This window comes from Gorilla gorilla, chromosome 23 (genome assembly GCF_029281585.2).
Source record: "Gorilla gorilla gorilla isolate KB3781 chromosome 23, NHGRI_mGorGor1-v2.1_pri, whole genome shotgun sequence".
NCBI classification, from domain to species: Eukaryota; Metazoa; Chordata; class Mammalia; order Primates; family Hominidae; genus Gorilla; species Gorilla gorilla.
The window spans coordinates 22,056,324-22,071,348 of record NC_086018.1 but is presented as its reverse complement, the minus strand read 5'-3'; the positions used below and the strand labels follow the sequence as shown (position 1 = coordinate 22,071,348).

Sequence of the window (15,025 nt, the reverse complement as noted above, 5' to 3'; positions counted from 1 at the left end):
TCATGGTGTCCACAGGGCTGCTGTGGCTGTTCACCCTCACAGACAGCTGCGCAGAACAGAAAATTGATGAGTAACTCTGCTCAGTAGGCCCTGAGCCAATACTCCTCTTGGTAACCCTTGTTATATTTTTACTGACTCTTGGGGTGTTGCCAATAGCCTAGGTGTTTGGTCTGACACTTAGAAAACCTCAACTGGCAGATTAAAGACACCCATCTTTGGGGTCATGAACTACGGAAATAAGTTTTGGCTGTGATTGCTCTGTCTGGGTCACACATGTAGATGTCCATGGTTGAAGCCTGTTCTCTGATAAGACCAACTGAAATAAGGCTGTTGAGGGAGCCTGCACTAGCCATATTGCCACTGGGATCCATCATTATGCTGGACACGGCAACACATCCACCACCATGGACTGGGCACAATGGAAAATACTATTTGTGTATGTGTGTGGGGGGGTTTTGCTTGTTTTTCTGAGATGGAGTTTCACTCTGTTGCCCAGGCTGGAGTGCAGTGGCACCATCTCGGCTCACCACAACCTCCGCCTCCCAGGTTCAAATGATTCTCCTGCCTCAGCCTCCCAAGTAGCTTGGATTACAGGCACGCACAACCATGCCTAGTTAATTTTTGTATTTTTAGTAGAGACAGCGTTTCACCATGTTGGCCAGGCTGGTCTCGAACTCCTGACCTCAAGTGATCCACCCACCTTGGCCTTCCAAAATGCTGGCATTACAGGAGTGAGCCACCGCACCCAGCTGGAAAGGACTATTTCTGATGCAGACGCTACCACCACATACCAGGCTGTGATTCCTACCAAAGGTTGGCCCATTTCTCTTGCATAGGAGGAGGTCATCTTGCACAGGGTGTGGCCTCAGCCTACTCATGGCAGATCAACTTCATTAGACCTTTGGCCTCTTGGGGCTATTGGTGGTGCCTTACCACTGTTGACACTTTTTCAGGTTATTGGATTGTTGCAGTCCTCTCAGCCAGCTCTGGGCATACCACTGCAACCCTTGAAACTAATCTGTGTCATGTTTTGGCTCTCTGGACCATCTGCAGTGTGACAATGGTGCACCTTTTATCACAAAAGCCACTCAACAATAGTGGTATTCAAGAGATCTTCCACACTCCTGCCATCATGAGATTCTGGCATTGTTGAGTATTGGAATGGCTTCCCCAAAAACCGGGCCGGGTGCGGTGGCTCATGCCTGTAATCTCAGTGTTTTGGGAGGCCGAGGCAGGCAGATCACCTGAGGTTGGGAGTTCGAGACCAGCCTGAGCAACGTGGAGAAACCCCATCTCTACTAAAAATACAAACATTAGCCGGGCATGGTGGTGGGTGCCTGTAATCCCAGCTACTCTGAAGGCTGAGGCAGGAGAATCGCTTGAACATGGGAGGCGGAGGTTGCAGTGACCCGAGATCATGCCACTGCACTCCAGCCTGGGTGACAGAGCAAGAGTCCGTCTCAAAAAAAAAAAAGAAAAAAAAAATCAACTCAAGGTCTCTGACTCTACTTTTCTCCCTCCTTCCTGGTCCACACACTTTCATAAAGCATTTTGTTTTTGTTTTTCAAGATGGAGTCTCGCTCTGTCACCCAGGCTGGAGTGCAGTGGTGCGATCTTGGCTCTGCTTCTCGAGTTCAAGCCATTCTCCTGCCTCAGCCTCCCAAGTAGCTTGGATTACAGGCACACGCCACCATGTCCAGCTAATTTTTGTATTTTTAGTAGGACAGGGTTTCCCCATGTTGGCCATGCTAATCTTGAACTCCAGACCTCAAGAGATCCACCCGCCTCAGCCTCCCAAAGTGCTGGGATTAAAGATGTGAGCTACTGCCCCCTGCTTTTTCTTTTTCTAAGTAGAGATGGGGTCTTGCCATGTTGACCAAGTTGGTCTCGAACTCCTGGCCTCAAGCAGTCCTCCCATCTCAGCCTCCCAAAGTGCTGGGATTTCAGGTATGAGCCAATGCGCCTGGCCCTATTAAAACATTTTGGTCACCAAATGCAGCTGTCTTTAAAAAGGCTACTTCCTAGCAAGGTGTATCTGAATGAAGAGGTGTAGGAAGGTTATAAAGAAATATTTTTAAAATTTGGGATTCTGATCAGACTCTTCCTGGGCATGTTGCTTGCTTGCTTTCCCCTAGCAGCAACCCCAGGCCAGCCTGGTGGGCACACCTTCTAGATGGCAGTCCAACTGTAAGGGGGCCTAGGGGCTCAAACCTGATTGTGTTTCAGCCACCTGGATTCTCTTGTTGGACTGACATGGTCTTAGAGCATAAGAATAATGACCACTTGGGCAAGTACGCTGCTCGCTGAGACCCCTTAGAGTGGCACATACAGGACAAAGTGGGGAACATAATGGGTCCCCATGCATTTTGTAAACATGCCCTTGTTCCTCTTGGACCTGACTCTTCCAATCAAAAAGTCTAGGTGCACACAGGGGATAACTGGAAAAAGAGGTGGCTGGTACTGGTCAGTCCAGTCACCTCTTTTTCCTTAAAGAAGTGACTATAGGTATTGAAATGAGACACCGATTTGGGAGGGGGAGCAGCAATTCTGGCACCTAGATAGAAAATACTTTGGATTCCAGGAGATAAAGAGGGGGAGGCATTTATGATCTTTGTCCTTCATAATTGCCCCTGAAGACTTCCTTATGAACATAAAAAAGATCTGTGCAGCTCTCCCAAGCTTTTGCAAGCACCTTAAATTTAACTGACTGCAAAGCTGGGCATAGCGGCTCCTGCCTGTAATCCCAGCTACTTGGGAAGTTGCAGGGGAGGATCGCTTGAGGCAAGGAATTCAAGGCTGCAGTGAGCTGCGATGGCACCACTGCACTCCAGCCTGGGCAAGACTGAGAACCTGTCTCAAATAAAACAAATTTAACGACTGTGGGTTCTGCCTTGCCCCAACAACAGATGGCTTTGGCCACCATTTGGTTTGCTCACCATTCCCATTAACCTTACCAGAAGTCCACTGGAAAGAGCAGGGGATGTCCCTGGCTCCTGCACCTTCCATGAAAATCACCTGTGATACCATCAGTTGTCGTTCCCATCCCTATTCCCATAGACTCCACTCAGCCATTCTGTGGAGAGAACGAGTGCCACCTTGCTAGTGGTATGGACAAATGGGATAGATTGGACTAACTGCCCTCAGGCTGTCCTTCCAAATACAAGGACTAGACTGAATTATTCAAACTGGGAAGCTACTTGGGAGGCTGAGGCAGGAGAATCACTTGAACCTAGCAGGGAGAGTACAGTGAGCTGAGATCGCGCCACCGCATTCCAGCCTGGGTGACAAGAGCGAAACTTCAGCTCAAAAAAAAAAAAAAAAAGAAAGTAAACTGGGAACCTGAAGCCCTACCAGGTGGCCAGGACCTGTGCCCCAACAAATGTAGGTCCCACTTGGGGGACCTCCAACAATTATAAATATTTTCTAGGGGTAACGATATGTGACTTGTGACTTGTGACTGTACTTGTGTGGAGGCTAAACATTAACTCATCATCCTCCCCAAAATAGTGTCTTGCCCCTTCAGGGTGGTCAAAAGACCTTCAAGTGTTTAAGCAAATACCACCAATAGATTATGTAGCCCACAGACAACTGTGGAGATTTTTTTTTTTTTTTTTTTGAGATGGAGTCTTGCTCTGTCATGCAGGCTGGAGTGCAGTGGCGTGATCTCGGCTTACTGCAACCTCTGCTTCCCAGGTTCAAGCGATTCTCCTGCCTCAGCCTCCCAAGGAGCTGGGATTACAGGCGCCCACCACTACGCCCAGCTAATTTTTTTGTACTTTTGGTAGAGACAGGGTTTCACCATGTTGGCCAGACTGGTCTTGAACTCCTGACCTCAGGTGATCCACCTGCCTTGGCCTCCCAAAGTGCTAGGATTGCAGGCGTGAGCCATCGCACCCAGCTGACAACTGTGAAGATCTTTCTAAAGTGAGGCTGCCCTTGGTTACTCAGGGGAACTTCTTGGACTGATAATTGACTCATTCCTTATGTGCGCTTATTATCCCTATGATGGGAGTCCTCTGATTAGGAAAGGTGATGCAACATTTGTCTCTAACTTTAGTTGGGTGATCAGTGGTACCACCTTGCCCCTGGAAGGCATTCAGGTCAGCGGCAACTCACTGGCCAGGGTGGAGGCTGTATGGATGACAGAGTTGCCCTAGGCTTCCTCCCTGTGAACCACCAGTGGAGATTATGCAATATCTAATATATCCTGCTGTACCTGGATTAATGACTTGGGCTGAGTGGAAAGGTCAATATTTGAGAAAGTCACCTGGCTTTCTTAGGTAGACCTTGATGGTTTATAGGATTTGTTCAACCTGTTGAGTTGGAAACCCTGGGGTCAGCCAGGCGTGGTGGCTCACGCCTGGAATCCCAGCACTTTGGGAGGCCGAGGTGGGTGGATCACGAGGTCAGGAGATCGAGACCATCCTGGCTAACATGGTGAAACCCCATCTCTACTAAAAATACAAAAACAAAATTAGCCGGGCATGGTGGTGGGTGTCTGTAAGTCCCAGCTACTCAGGAGGCTGAGGCAGGAGAATGGTATGAACCCGGGAGGCGGAGCTTGCAGTGAGCCGAAATCGCACCACTGCACTCCAGCCTGGGCGACAGAGTGAGACTCCATCTCAAAAAAAGAAATTAAAAAAAAAAAAAAAGAAAACCCTGGGGTCAGGATTGGGGTTAATATTGCAGGTTGGACTCATTCTGTTCATTAAATTAAATTCTGTGAGACAAGCTGAACTGATTTGCTCTATGCCTATTGTCAGATTAATCAGTGACTGATAAAATGGCATACCCATAAGAAAATTGCCAGAAGCCAAGACAATGTGGAAATGAGGGGTGGATATTATTGGGAGATAATTGTCCACAGGTCTCTCACATTTCTGTATGTGTCTTGTCAGCTAAAACTATGAAGGCCTTTGTTCTAGACTATCTTTTCAAAGAAGCTGGTATAGCCTTGGAAGATAGACACAGGTGCTTTGCATCTACAGAGCAAAGGACAGGTGTTCTTGTGACCTTGGTGGAGATAATGCCTCCTGTTAGTGCAAAGGGAAGGCATACCAACCATCCAATATAAAAGACACAAATTCTGTTAGCTCTCTTCCCTCCTCCTTTCCTCAATAAAACCCACTGCATGTGCAGGATTCACTTGGTCCTCTTTGTGTTGCCCTAAGGGAACTGGGCTTGGGAAATGGCTGTAAGAAAATGCTGGTACTCTGGCTACTGCTATTGCTGTAATAAACTGTTCTTTGTGTCTGACCCAAGAGTGTCTTGTCTGGTTGGGTGCAGTGACTCATGCCTGTAATCCCAGCACTTTGGGAGGCCAAGGTGGGTGGATCACCTGAGGACAGGAGTTTGAGACCAGCTTGGCCAACATGGTGAAATCCTGTCTCTACTAAAAATACAAAAATTAGCCGGGTGTGGTGGCAGGAGCCTGTAATTCCAGCTACTCAGGAGGCTGAAGCAGGAGAATCATTTGAACCCAGGAGGCAGAGGTTGCAGTGAGCTGAGATTGCACCACTGCACTTCAGCCTGGGCAACAGAGCGAGGCTCCATCTCAAAAAAAAAAAAAGTACATCTTCTATGAGCATCTGTGAAACTACTGCAGTAGGCTAACCTAGCTTGCAAATAGAGTAAAATCTCTGACTATTCAATTTTTGATCTGATGTTTGTGCTTTTTAATATTTCTTCATGACTCAATCTTGGTAGGTTTTGTTTTTAGGACTTTGCCTATTCATTCATTCACTCATTCATTCATTTATTTATTTTCGAGACAGAATCTCACTCTGTGTCGCCCAAGCTGGAGTGCAGTGGCACAATCTTGGCTCACTGCAACGTCTGTTTCTCGGGTTCAAGTGATTCTCGTGCCTCAGCCTCCCAAGTAGCTGGGAGTACAGGCGCACACCACCACACCCAGCTAATTTTTGTATTTTTAGTGAGACAGGGTTTCACCATGTTGGCCAGGTTGGTCTTGAACTCCTGACCTCAAGTGATCCACCGGCCTCGGCCTCCCAAAGTGCTGGGATTACAGATTTGAGCCACCATGCCCAGCTGGAATTTGCCCATTTAATCTAGGCTATCCAGTTTGTTTCCATACAACTGTCTGTAGTACTTTATAACCCTTTTTACTTCTGTAGAATTGGTAGTAGTGTCCCGATTTTCATTTCTCCTTTTAGTAATTTGACGCTTTTTCTTACTCAATCTAGCTAAAGGTTGTCAATTTTGTTGATCTTTTTGACGAAGCAACTTTTGATTTTGTTGACTTTCTCTTTTTTTTCTTTTTCTATTCTCTAGCTCTGTTATCTTCCTTCTAGCTCTGTTCTTATTGGCTTCCTTCTGTTAGCTCTTTCATTTGCTCTTTTTTTGTGCCTTAATGTGTAAATAATGTGTACAGTTCAGTTGGTTTTTTTTGTTTTTGTTTTTGTTTTTTTTTTTAGAGACAGGATCTTGCTCTGTTGCTCAAGCTAGAGTGCAGTGGTGCCATCATAGCTCACTTAGCTCACTGCAGCCTCAAACTCCTGGGCTCAAGCAATCCTCTCACCTCAGCCTCTGGAATAGCTGGGACTATAGGTGTGCACCACCATCCCTGGCTAATTTTTAAATTTTTTGTAGAGGGGCCAGGCAATTCTCCCACCTCAGCCTCCTAAAGTGCTGGAATTATGGGTGGGAACCACCATGCCCAGACTCTTCTTTTTAAATGTAAGCATTTATAGCTATAAATTTCTTTCAGTACTGCTTTTGCTGTATCCCACAGGTTTCGGTGTGTTTTTGTTTCATGTGTCTCAAGATATCTAACTTCCCTTATGATTTCTTTTTTGATCCATTGGTTGTTTAAAAGTGTGTTGTTGGTCAGGAAGGGTGGCTGATGCCTGTAATCTCAGCACTTTGGGAGGCTGAAGCGGGCAGATCACTTGAGACCAGGAGTTCAAAACCAGCCTGGCCAACACAGCAAAACCCTGTCTCTACTAAAAATACAAAAATTAGCCAGGCATGGTGGCATGTGCCTGTAGTCCCAGCTATTTGGGAGGCTGAGGTACGAGAATCACTTGAACCTGGGAGGCGGAGATTGCAGTGAGCCACAGTTGTGTCAGAACAAGACTGTCTCAGAAAACAAAAAGTGTGTTAATTTTTTTTTTTTTTTTTTTTGAGATGGAGTCTTGCTCTGTCGCCCAGGCTGGAGTGCAGTGGGGCAATCTTGGCTCACTGAAAGCTCCATCTCCCAGGTTCACATTCTCCTACCTCAGCCTCCCGAGTAGCTGGGACTACGGGCACCTGCCACCACACCTGGCTAATTTTTTGTATTTTTAGTAGAGACGGGGTTTCACTGTGTGAGCCAGGATGGTCTCAATCTCCTGACCTTGGGATCCACCTGCCTCGGCCTCCCAAAGTGCTGGGATTACAGGCATGAGCCACCGCACCCGGCCACTGTTTAATTTTTAAAACTTTCAACTACTGATTTCTAGTTTTGTTCCATTGTGATGGGAAAATACACTTTTATGATTTTAATCTTTAAGTTTACTGAGACTTTTTTGTGGTCTAATATGTGGTCTGGTTTACATTTAATAATGCCTTAGCCCTTTTTTTCCTATTAATTTTTTTTTAATTTTATAGAGACAAGGTCTATGTTGTCCAGGCTGGTCTTCAACTCCTGAGCTCAAGTGATCCCCCTGCCTCAGCCTCCCAAAGTGCTGGGATTACAGATGTGAGCCACTGTGCACAGCCTCCTTTTTTCTTTTGGGCACACTGAAGTTCAGCTACTCCACCCCAGATTCCGGCAATAAAGCTACAGCCTGGCAGGAAGGTGGCCTTCCAGAACTGAGAATTTCTAGGGAGAAATTCTTGAGCCCAGCCACCTGTTATCTTACCGGTGAGAAAACTGAGGGGTCAGAAGGCTTCATCCAAGATTGCACAGGGGCCCACAGGCCTGCAGGCCATGTACACTGAACCACTGCAATTTCTTGTCTGAGAGACTGCCCTGTAGCATCAGCAATGATCACCAGGAAGCAAAAACCTCCACCACAGATTCATTCAAATGTTTACTGAGCATCCGCATGTTCCAGGGATGAGTTAAACCTTGAAATGACCTTGGCTGTGCAGGGCCTGCATACTCTAAGATGGGCCTGACTGTTCTGTTTCCAGGCAATGAGAGTTGCAGATAATCAAAGAGTTGTGGTCCATTTATTCATGCCTGTTTCACAAATGTACCAATTTGTCACCTAAGCTGGCTTCTGTATTAGGTTGATTACACCCTCTAGAAACCAAAGACACTAAGGTGTTTTGTTTTGTTTTGTTTTTTGAGACGGAGTCTCACTCTGTCGCCAAGCTGGAGTGCAGTGGTGTGATCTCGGCTCACTGCAACCTCCGCCTCCTGGGTTCAAGTGATTCTCCTCCCTCAGCCTGCTGAGTACCTGGGACTACAGGCGTGCGCCACCATACCCAGCTAATTTTTGTATTTTTAGTAGAGATGGGGTTTCACCATGTTGGCCAGGATGGTTTCCATCTCTTGACCTTGTGATCTGCCCGCCTTGGCTGACACTAAATTTTGAAAGCTAAAGGACCAGGCAAAAAAGCTCACTGTGTCTGTAGGACTGGAATTTTTTTTTTTTTTAAAGGTGCAAGGAGGGCCATTAGGTAAAGTGAAAACCTGCAGCACAGAGAGTTCAAGGAAGTTACCGCAGAGCTGTGGCCAGGCAGTTCCATCAGGGTTTCTCATCCCTGGTGGCTGTCCAGGAGTACCCTAGCCCTGACATGGAGGTTTCCATATAATTCAGCTGCTGGGCCAGTGAAGGGATGAAGCTGCCTTCTCTGGCTGCCTTCTCTGATTGGGAACAATAAGTGGGGAATTACAGAATCTCAACCCCACCTCCAACCCGATACTCTGGTTAACTGCTATTTGAGACTTGGCAGGTTGGGCTCTTGCCGTGTTGTTCAGGGACAGGGCTAAATAGGCGCTGCACTGATAACTGCCAAGGGGCTACCTGGCCCATCTAGTCTGTCTCTTACCAGTGTCTTGACATAAAGCAGGAATATGGTCCCCACCCCTTTTTTTTTTGGAGATAGGCTCTCACTCTGTTGTCCAGGCTGGAGCACAGTGGTGTGATCTCAGCTCACTGCAGCCTTTGCCTCCCAGATTCAAGCAATTCTCATACCTCAGCCTGCTGAGTAGCTGGGATTATAGGCATGCGCCACCATGCCCAGCTAATTTTTGTATTTTTAGTAGAGACGGGGTTTCGCCATGTTGGCCAGGCTGGTCTTGAACTCCTGACCTCAAGTGATCCACCTGCTTTGGCTTCCCAAAGTGCTGGGATCACAGGCATAAGCCACCCCACCACACCTGGCCCAGTCCCATTTTACAGATGTAAAAACCAAGGTGTAGAGAAGTGAGTAATCTGATGTGTAAAATGGAGCTCAACCACATTAGCAGAACTAGCAGAATTAGTAGGTGATGGATAGAGATATAAAAGGATTTAGTGCAACAAATTACCTTCTATGATGATGGAATCTGGTCAGGCAAGTCTGATATCCACAGGACAAGCCATCAGAAAGGGCAGGCTGGAACTCTGGGCACAAACTGATGGCTGATGGCTAGTCTCGCACATAAATAACTATTGCTGCACCATGCCATGGACTACCAACTACCCTCTTTACCCTGACTCTATGGAAATAGAGTCATTGATGCCTTTAAGTTCAATCAAACTAGGGAAGAATTCTAAAAAATCCAGAACCAATGCAGAAAACTCATCTTTAAGATTCTATTTTTCTAGAACCACTTTTGGCACCAAAATCTGTATCAGTCAGATTCAACTAGAGAAGCAGAACCAGTAGGGGATATATTGAGATTTATTGCAAGGAATTGACTTCAGTGATTGTAGGAGCTGGCTAGTCATGTCTAAACTCTGTGAGGCAGCTATCAGGAAGGGCAGACTGTCAGGAACTCTCGCCAAGCACTGGGCTGCTGTCCTCAGGCAGAATTTCTTCCTCAGGGAAACCCTTAGCTCTGTTCTTTAGGCCTTCTGACTGATCAGGTCAGGCTGACCCAGATTATCTGAGATAATCTCACTTACTTAGTCAATTGGGAATGGACTTCTGTCACATCTACAAAATACCTTCACAGAAATACCTAGATTAGTGTCTGATTGAATTACTGGTGACTGTGGCCTAGCTAAGCTGACACATCCAAAGACCATCCGACCCACCACAGCCTTGCTGTAGGCTCAGGGTCTCTGGATCAGCCCTCACCCTCTTCCCACTGGTGTACAGGATGGACAGCATCATCTGCCTAACCTCAAATCCACCTGCACAAGCAGTACCTGGGCATTTTTTTTTTTTTTTAGTTGAGGTAAAATTCACATAACAAACATTCTGAAGTATACAAATTCAGTGGCATTTAGTACATTCACCTCTACCTAGTCCCCAAACATTTCCAATACCCCAGAAGCAAGCAGCCCCTTACCCATTAAGAAGTCACTCCCCATGCCACTCTCCCCCTGCCTGGGAATTTTAAAACCAACCTGGACAATGTTAACTGGGGAGAACCTGGACATGTTAAGCCTGCCACGCTTGCTAATCCACTGGGGCAGAGGTGTCTTCCTCACCCCAAGGCAGGCACTGAAGCTGGCTACTCTTTCACGATGGTGGGGCTGTAGTTGGACTTGACAGCTTCGGCGAGCTCCCGTGCGTACATCTCATACCTGCCCGTCATCTGAAAGCAAAACACAGATGTACTTTAGAGGTTCTGGTTTTATAAGTCCCCATCACTTACACGCCACCACCTCTTGCCACTGGAGGGCAGTCATGGGACAGGAACGCATCAGGAAGGCTCGTTGACAGTGACCTCTTGGCACTGATTCTAGTACTGTGGCAAAGTTCACAGATGCCACAATGACTCATACAGCCCAGCATTGGCTGCTGTGACCTCTTCGACCTGTCTATCCAGAAAGTGTGGTCTGCTGAGGCAGGATGGAGAAGGGGAGTCCCGTGGTCCTGTTGCTCCCCAGAAGAGCAGCCTACAGCCCAGAGAGGAGTGACCTGCTCCAGGTCACTAGCCAGTTGTAGAAAAGGCTGGGATTTGAACCAGGGGCTCCTGGATGGGCCTGGAGTTCTGTCTACTCCATGTGGCATCTCATCATGGATACAGAGGCTGGTGGAGTTGGAAAGCCCACCCACGGTGCTCACACCCAGCACACCCTCCCTCCCTCCCTCCTTTCCCAAGGTGGATTACTCCCAAAAGCCTTGACAGGAGCTCATGCCCATTACCAAAGTTGGGAAGGCTTCTGCTTCTAAGAAGTGTCTAATGAGAAAACATTTGGTTTACTGCTCCTGGGATACTTATTAAAAAGAGTTGGCCAGCATTCTTGGCTCCCTTCTGATTTGGGTGGAATCCTACATTCATCCTAGTTGCCCAGGAAGAGGAGAGAGAGGTCAGGAGACTCTCTCATGCCCAATACCTTGTTTGTCTGACAAGGATCCGAGACTGAGGAACCCATGCTCAGAAAACAGGATCAAGGCCAAAAGCCCATGTCTGGGTGGATTAGAGGCCCTGGTGGTCTTTTAGTCACACCGGGCAAAGTCAGTTATAACAATGGACATTTGCATATACAATTTGCTTATAAAAGGTTGCTGAGGCAGGGCACAGTGGCTTATGTCTATAATCCTGGTATTTTGGGAGACCGAGGTGCGAGGATTGCTTGAAGCCAGGAGTTCAAGACCAGCCTGGGCAACATAGTGAGACTCGGTCTCTATAGAAAATTTTAAAAATTAGCTGGGTGTGGTGGTGGTGCACGCCTATAGTCCCAGTTACTCAGGAGGCTGAGGTGGGAGGATGGCTTGAGCCCAGGAGGTCAAGGCTGCCATGATCTATGGCTGTGCCATTGGTCCAGCCTAGATGACAGAGCCAAGACCTTGTCTCCATGCCCCCTACTCCACCAAAAAAGAAAAAGGGGTGCTGAGTTGGTGGAAATACTTTCGGACACTAATACAGCAAACTCTGAAGCTGTGAGCCTTTCTAGGGTGGAGTCCCATCCCAGGAGGGCAGACATCTCCATTCCTCTGACTCCTGACATCACAGGGCATTAGGTGTCAAAGCCAGCATGGGACCTTCGAGTTAAGCCCCGTATTTTACAACTGGGAGTACTAAGGCTTGGGAGCACAAGGGGCTTAATTAAGGTGACCAAGGAAGGAAGGCTGTGGCAGAGCCAGGCCTAGATTCCATTTCTCTGCATGACCCATTTCCTGCTATCGTCAAGGCCTAGACTGCAGGGACTGGCCACAAGCAGAACCAGACATGCACATTTATCTTGTGATAAGTGCAAATGCCTGGAAAGGGAAAAGGATTAGAGGAGCCAATCCATTCTATTCTCTGGACAAATGAAATTGAGATTAATTTGTCTGAAGGCACCCAGAATCTAAATCAGATGAGAGGAGAATTTATTGCAGCCTGCTGCTTGTACATTGTTTGACCCAACTGTTCCTCCCGGGAGCCAGCAAGGAGGCAGAGATTCAGCCCTCAGCTCACACAGAGCCCTCAGGTGGGAGCTGGTACCTCATGCTGCCATGGGCAACCCCGCAACAGCAGTTCCTGAGAGCAGGGTGAGGGCCAAAGCAGAGGAGCACGCAACAACAGGGGTCCTGGGGACCTACCTTGAAGTTCCAGACATCATTCACCTGCTGGCAGAGGTTTAGGTCGAGCTTAGCAACTAGCAGTCCATCCCGGCTACGGGACAGCCCAGGAGTCCGGCTGCTGTCAGGGGCTGCCACATAGCTCGAGCCATAAAAGTAGCCAAAGTCCTGGTGAGCTTTAAAGAACAAAGAAACACGTCTGTGAGCTTGTGTAGATGCACTGTGGGCTCCACAGAGGGTCAGGCACCTTGAGGCAGGCCCAGGACACGGAGTCCATGCCATCCTCCCCAGTGTCTGCCGAATGCTGAGGCCCAAAAGGCCTGTCTCTCATCTCAGGCCTGAAGGCCCAGCAAATTGCTGCAAATGGCCCCCTTATGCTGCTTCCCTTTGCCCCTGGGGAAATGTCTAAATGTCACCCTTCTGAGAGGTGTCGCTTCTACCCACAGCCTAAGGAAAACAGAAAGTCACACTCTGGGGGCTTCCTATGGGGGCCCTCACAGTGAGCTGGAGGCTCTGCCTTCATCTGCCTTGCCAGCTGCGTCACCCTTATCCTCCCTCCAGGCCTTGGTCCCTTCACCAGTCAGGGAGGACTAGCAGCCACCCCACACATGTGTAAGGAGCAGGTGGGGCTGGGCAGGGCCTAGCATGGCCCAGATGCAGCAGGCACCCAGTGGACGCTCATTCCCCTGCCCCTTTCTGCATCTCTATTTGCAGTAAGTTAACTAGGATCAGGGACTCTAGAAGTCGGGGGACCTGAAATGGCGGCATCTTGGACCCTTTCAGGAAGTGTTTTCCTGGAAAACAGACTCGCTCAACCCCTTCTAGCATTTTTTTTTTTTTTTTTTTTTAGGTGGCGTTTCCCTCCTGTTGCCCAGGCTGGAGTGCAATGGTGCGATGTCAGCTCACCACAACCTCCACCTCCTGGGTTCAAGCAATTCTCCTGCCTCAGCCTCCTGAGTAGCTGGGATTATAGGTATGGGCCACCATGCCCGGCTAATTTTTTGTATTTTTTTTTTTTTTTTTTTTTTTAGTAGAGACTGGGTTTCTCCATGTTGGTCAGGCTGGCCTCAAACTCCCAACCTCAGGTGATCCGCCCGCCTCAGCCTCCCAAAGTACTGGGATTACAGGCATGAGACACCATGTCTGGCCCCCTCCTGGCTTTCTAGAGGACACTCTGAGCTACCTCCAAGTGTCCAAGCTACCTCACCAAGGTTCAGATACCTCCTTGGTGAGGGGGGCAGTCCCTACCTCCCTCATTCTTGGCCAGAGACATGGGAAAGGAGTCTTTAGGGTTCTTAGCAGAGGTGAGGTGGTATGTGCCCTTGGATCAAAACAAGCCATGGACTCTAGAAACCCAGGGCCATCCATGCCAATGCCCTGTGGCATCAGTACAGCTGGTTTGGGCAAGGGGAGGGGGGACAAGGACAAAGGAAAGTGGAAAGGGAGATCTATGGGCTGGATGAGAGCACCTCTCCCTTTCAGAGAGCTCACAGAGGATCCCCCACATCCTCTTGGTTCATCTTCACACCAGTCCCGGGGAATGGATGGAGTCCAACCCACTCCTCAAGCTCAGGACTGCCTATCCACACCCCAGCCACAGCCCGATTCCCACACTGCAGGCAATAAAGCAGAGAGGAATTGGCGCCTCCTCCTAGGTGCCAGGCATGCAGATGTGATGTGTGTGGCAGATCCTGACTGGAGGAAGCAGACAGAGAAGGGAAGAGGAAGGCCCACTCCTCAACTGCAGCCACCATGGTTCATGGGACATACCTTTCTTTCCATCTCCCGAGGTAAACTCGTTCGGGAAGTGCTCCTGTGAAATAAGACCAAGGTAAGAGGAACCTATAGGTGGCACTACCACTACACTCATTCCAGCTCACTCAGCCAGATGAGCAGGGCAATCAGGCCGAGAGGCGAGTCAGCCAGGAAACAGTTAAGGTGAGCTGGAATGGTCTGTACTCACCGGGCAATTAAGTGCTTATTAAACACTCCTGCTGAGCAGCCAGCCCTGGGCCAGAGGGGAATTTGACAAGCGGGGTAAAAACCTGGATGGTGCCTTTGGGGAGTTCATAATCTGAGAGAAGAGAAAGACACTGGGCACAGACTGGTTCTCAGGGCTGTGGGCACCTGAGGCTGGCCTGCTTGAAGTAATTAAAACCCCAGGCCGGGGTGTGTGAAGGCAGTGGGCAGGTACACACACTGCTTTCAGTATTTCCTCCAGAACCTAATGGAAACTGTACATCAACCTGTGATGGGGTTACATAGGCTAACTAAAACATCAGGTTTCTTTTCTATTTATTTATTTATTTATTTATTTATTTTGGAGACGGAGTTTCATTTTTGTTGCCCAGGCTGGAGTGCAATGAGGCGACCTCGGCTCACTGCAACTTCCACCTCCCGGGTTCAAGCA

At 48.4% G+C, this 15,025-nt stretch overlaps 1 protein-coding gene across 2 annotated transcripts in view; it reads right to left on the bottom strand.

Annotated features, from left to right (window-relative positions):
* Nucleotides 1-7,397: 7,397 nt before the first annotated feature.
* Nucleotides 7,398-15,025, bottom strand: part of UPB1 (beta-ureidopropionase 1) — a 34,159-nt gene continuing 26,531 nt past the window's right edge. The window contains exons 8-10 of one of the 2 annotated variants that reach the window (XM_004063179.4): nucleotides 14,386-14,428; nucleotides 12,637-12,791; nucleotides 7,398-10,699 (exon numbers count right to left, since the gene is read on the bottom strand). In XM_004063179.4, the coding sequence (XP_004063227.1) occupies nucleotides 10,616-10,699; nucleotides 12,637-12,791; nucleotides 14,386-14,428 (282 nt within the window). In that variant the 3' untranslated portion in view covers nucleotides 7,398-10,615. The other variant, XM_019018146.3, reaches the window with a different exon arrangement.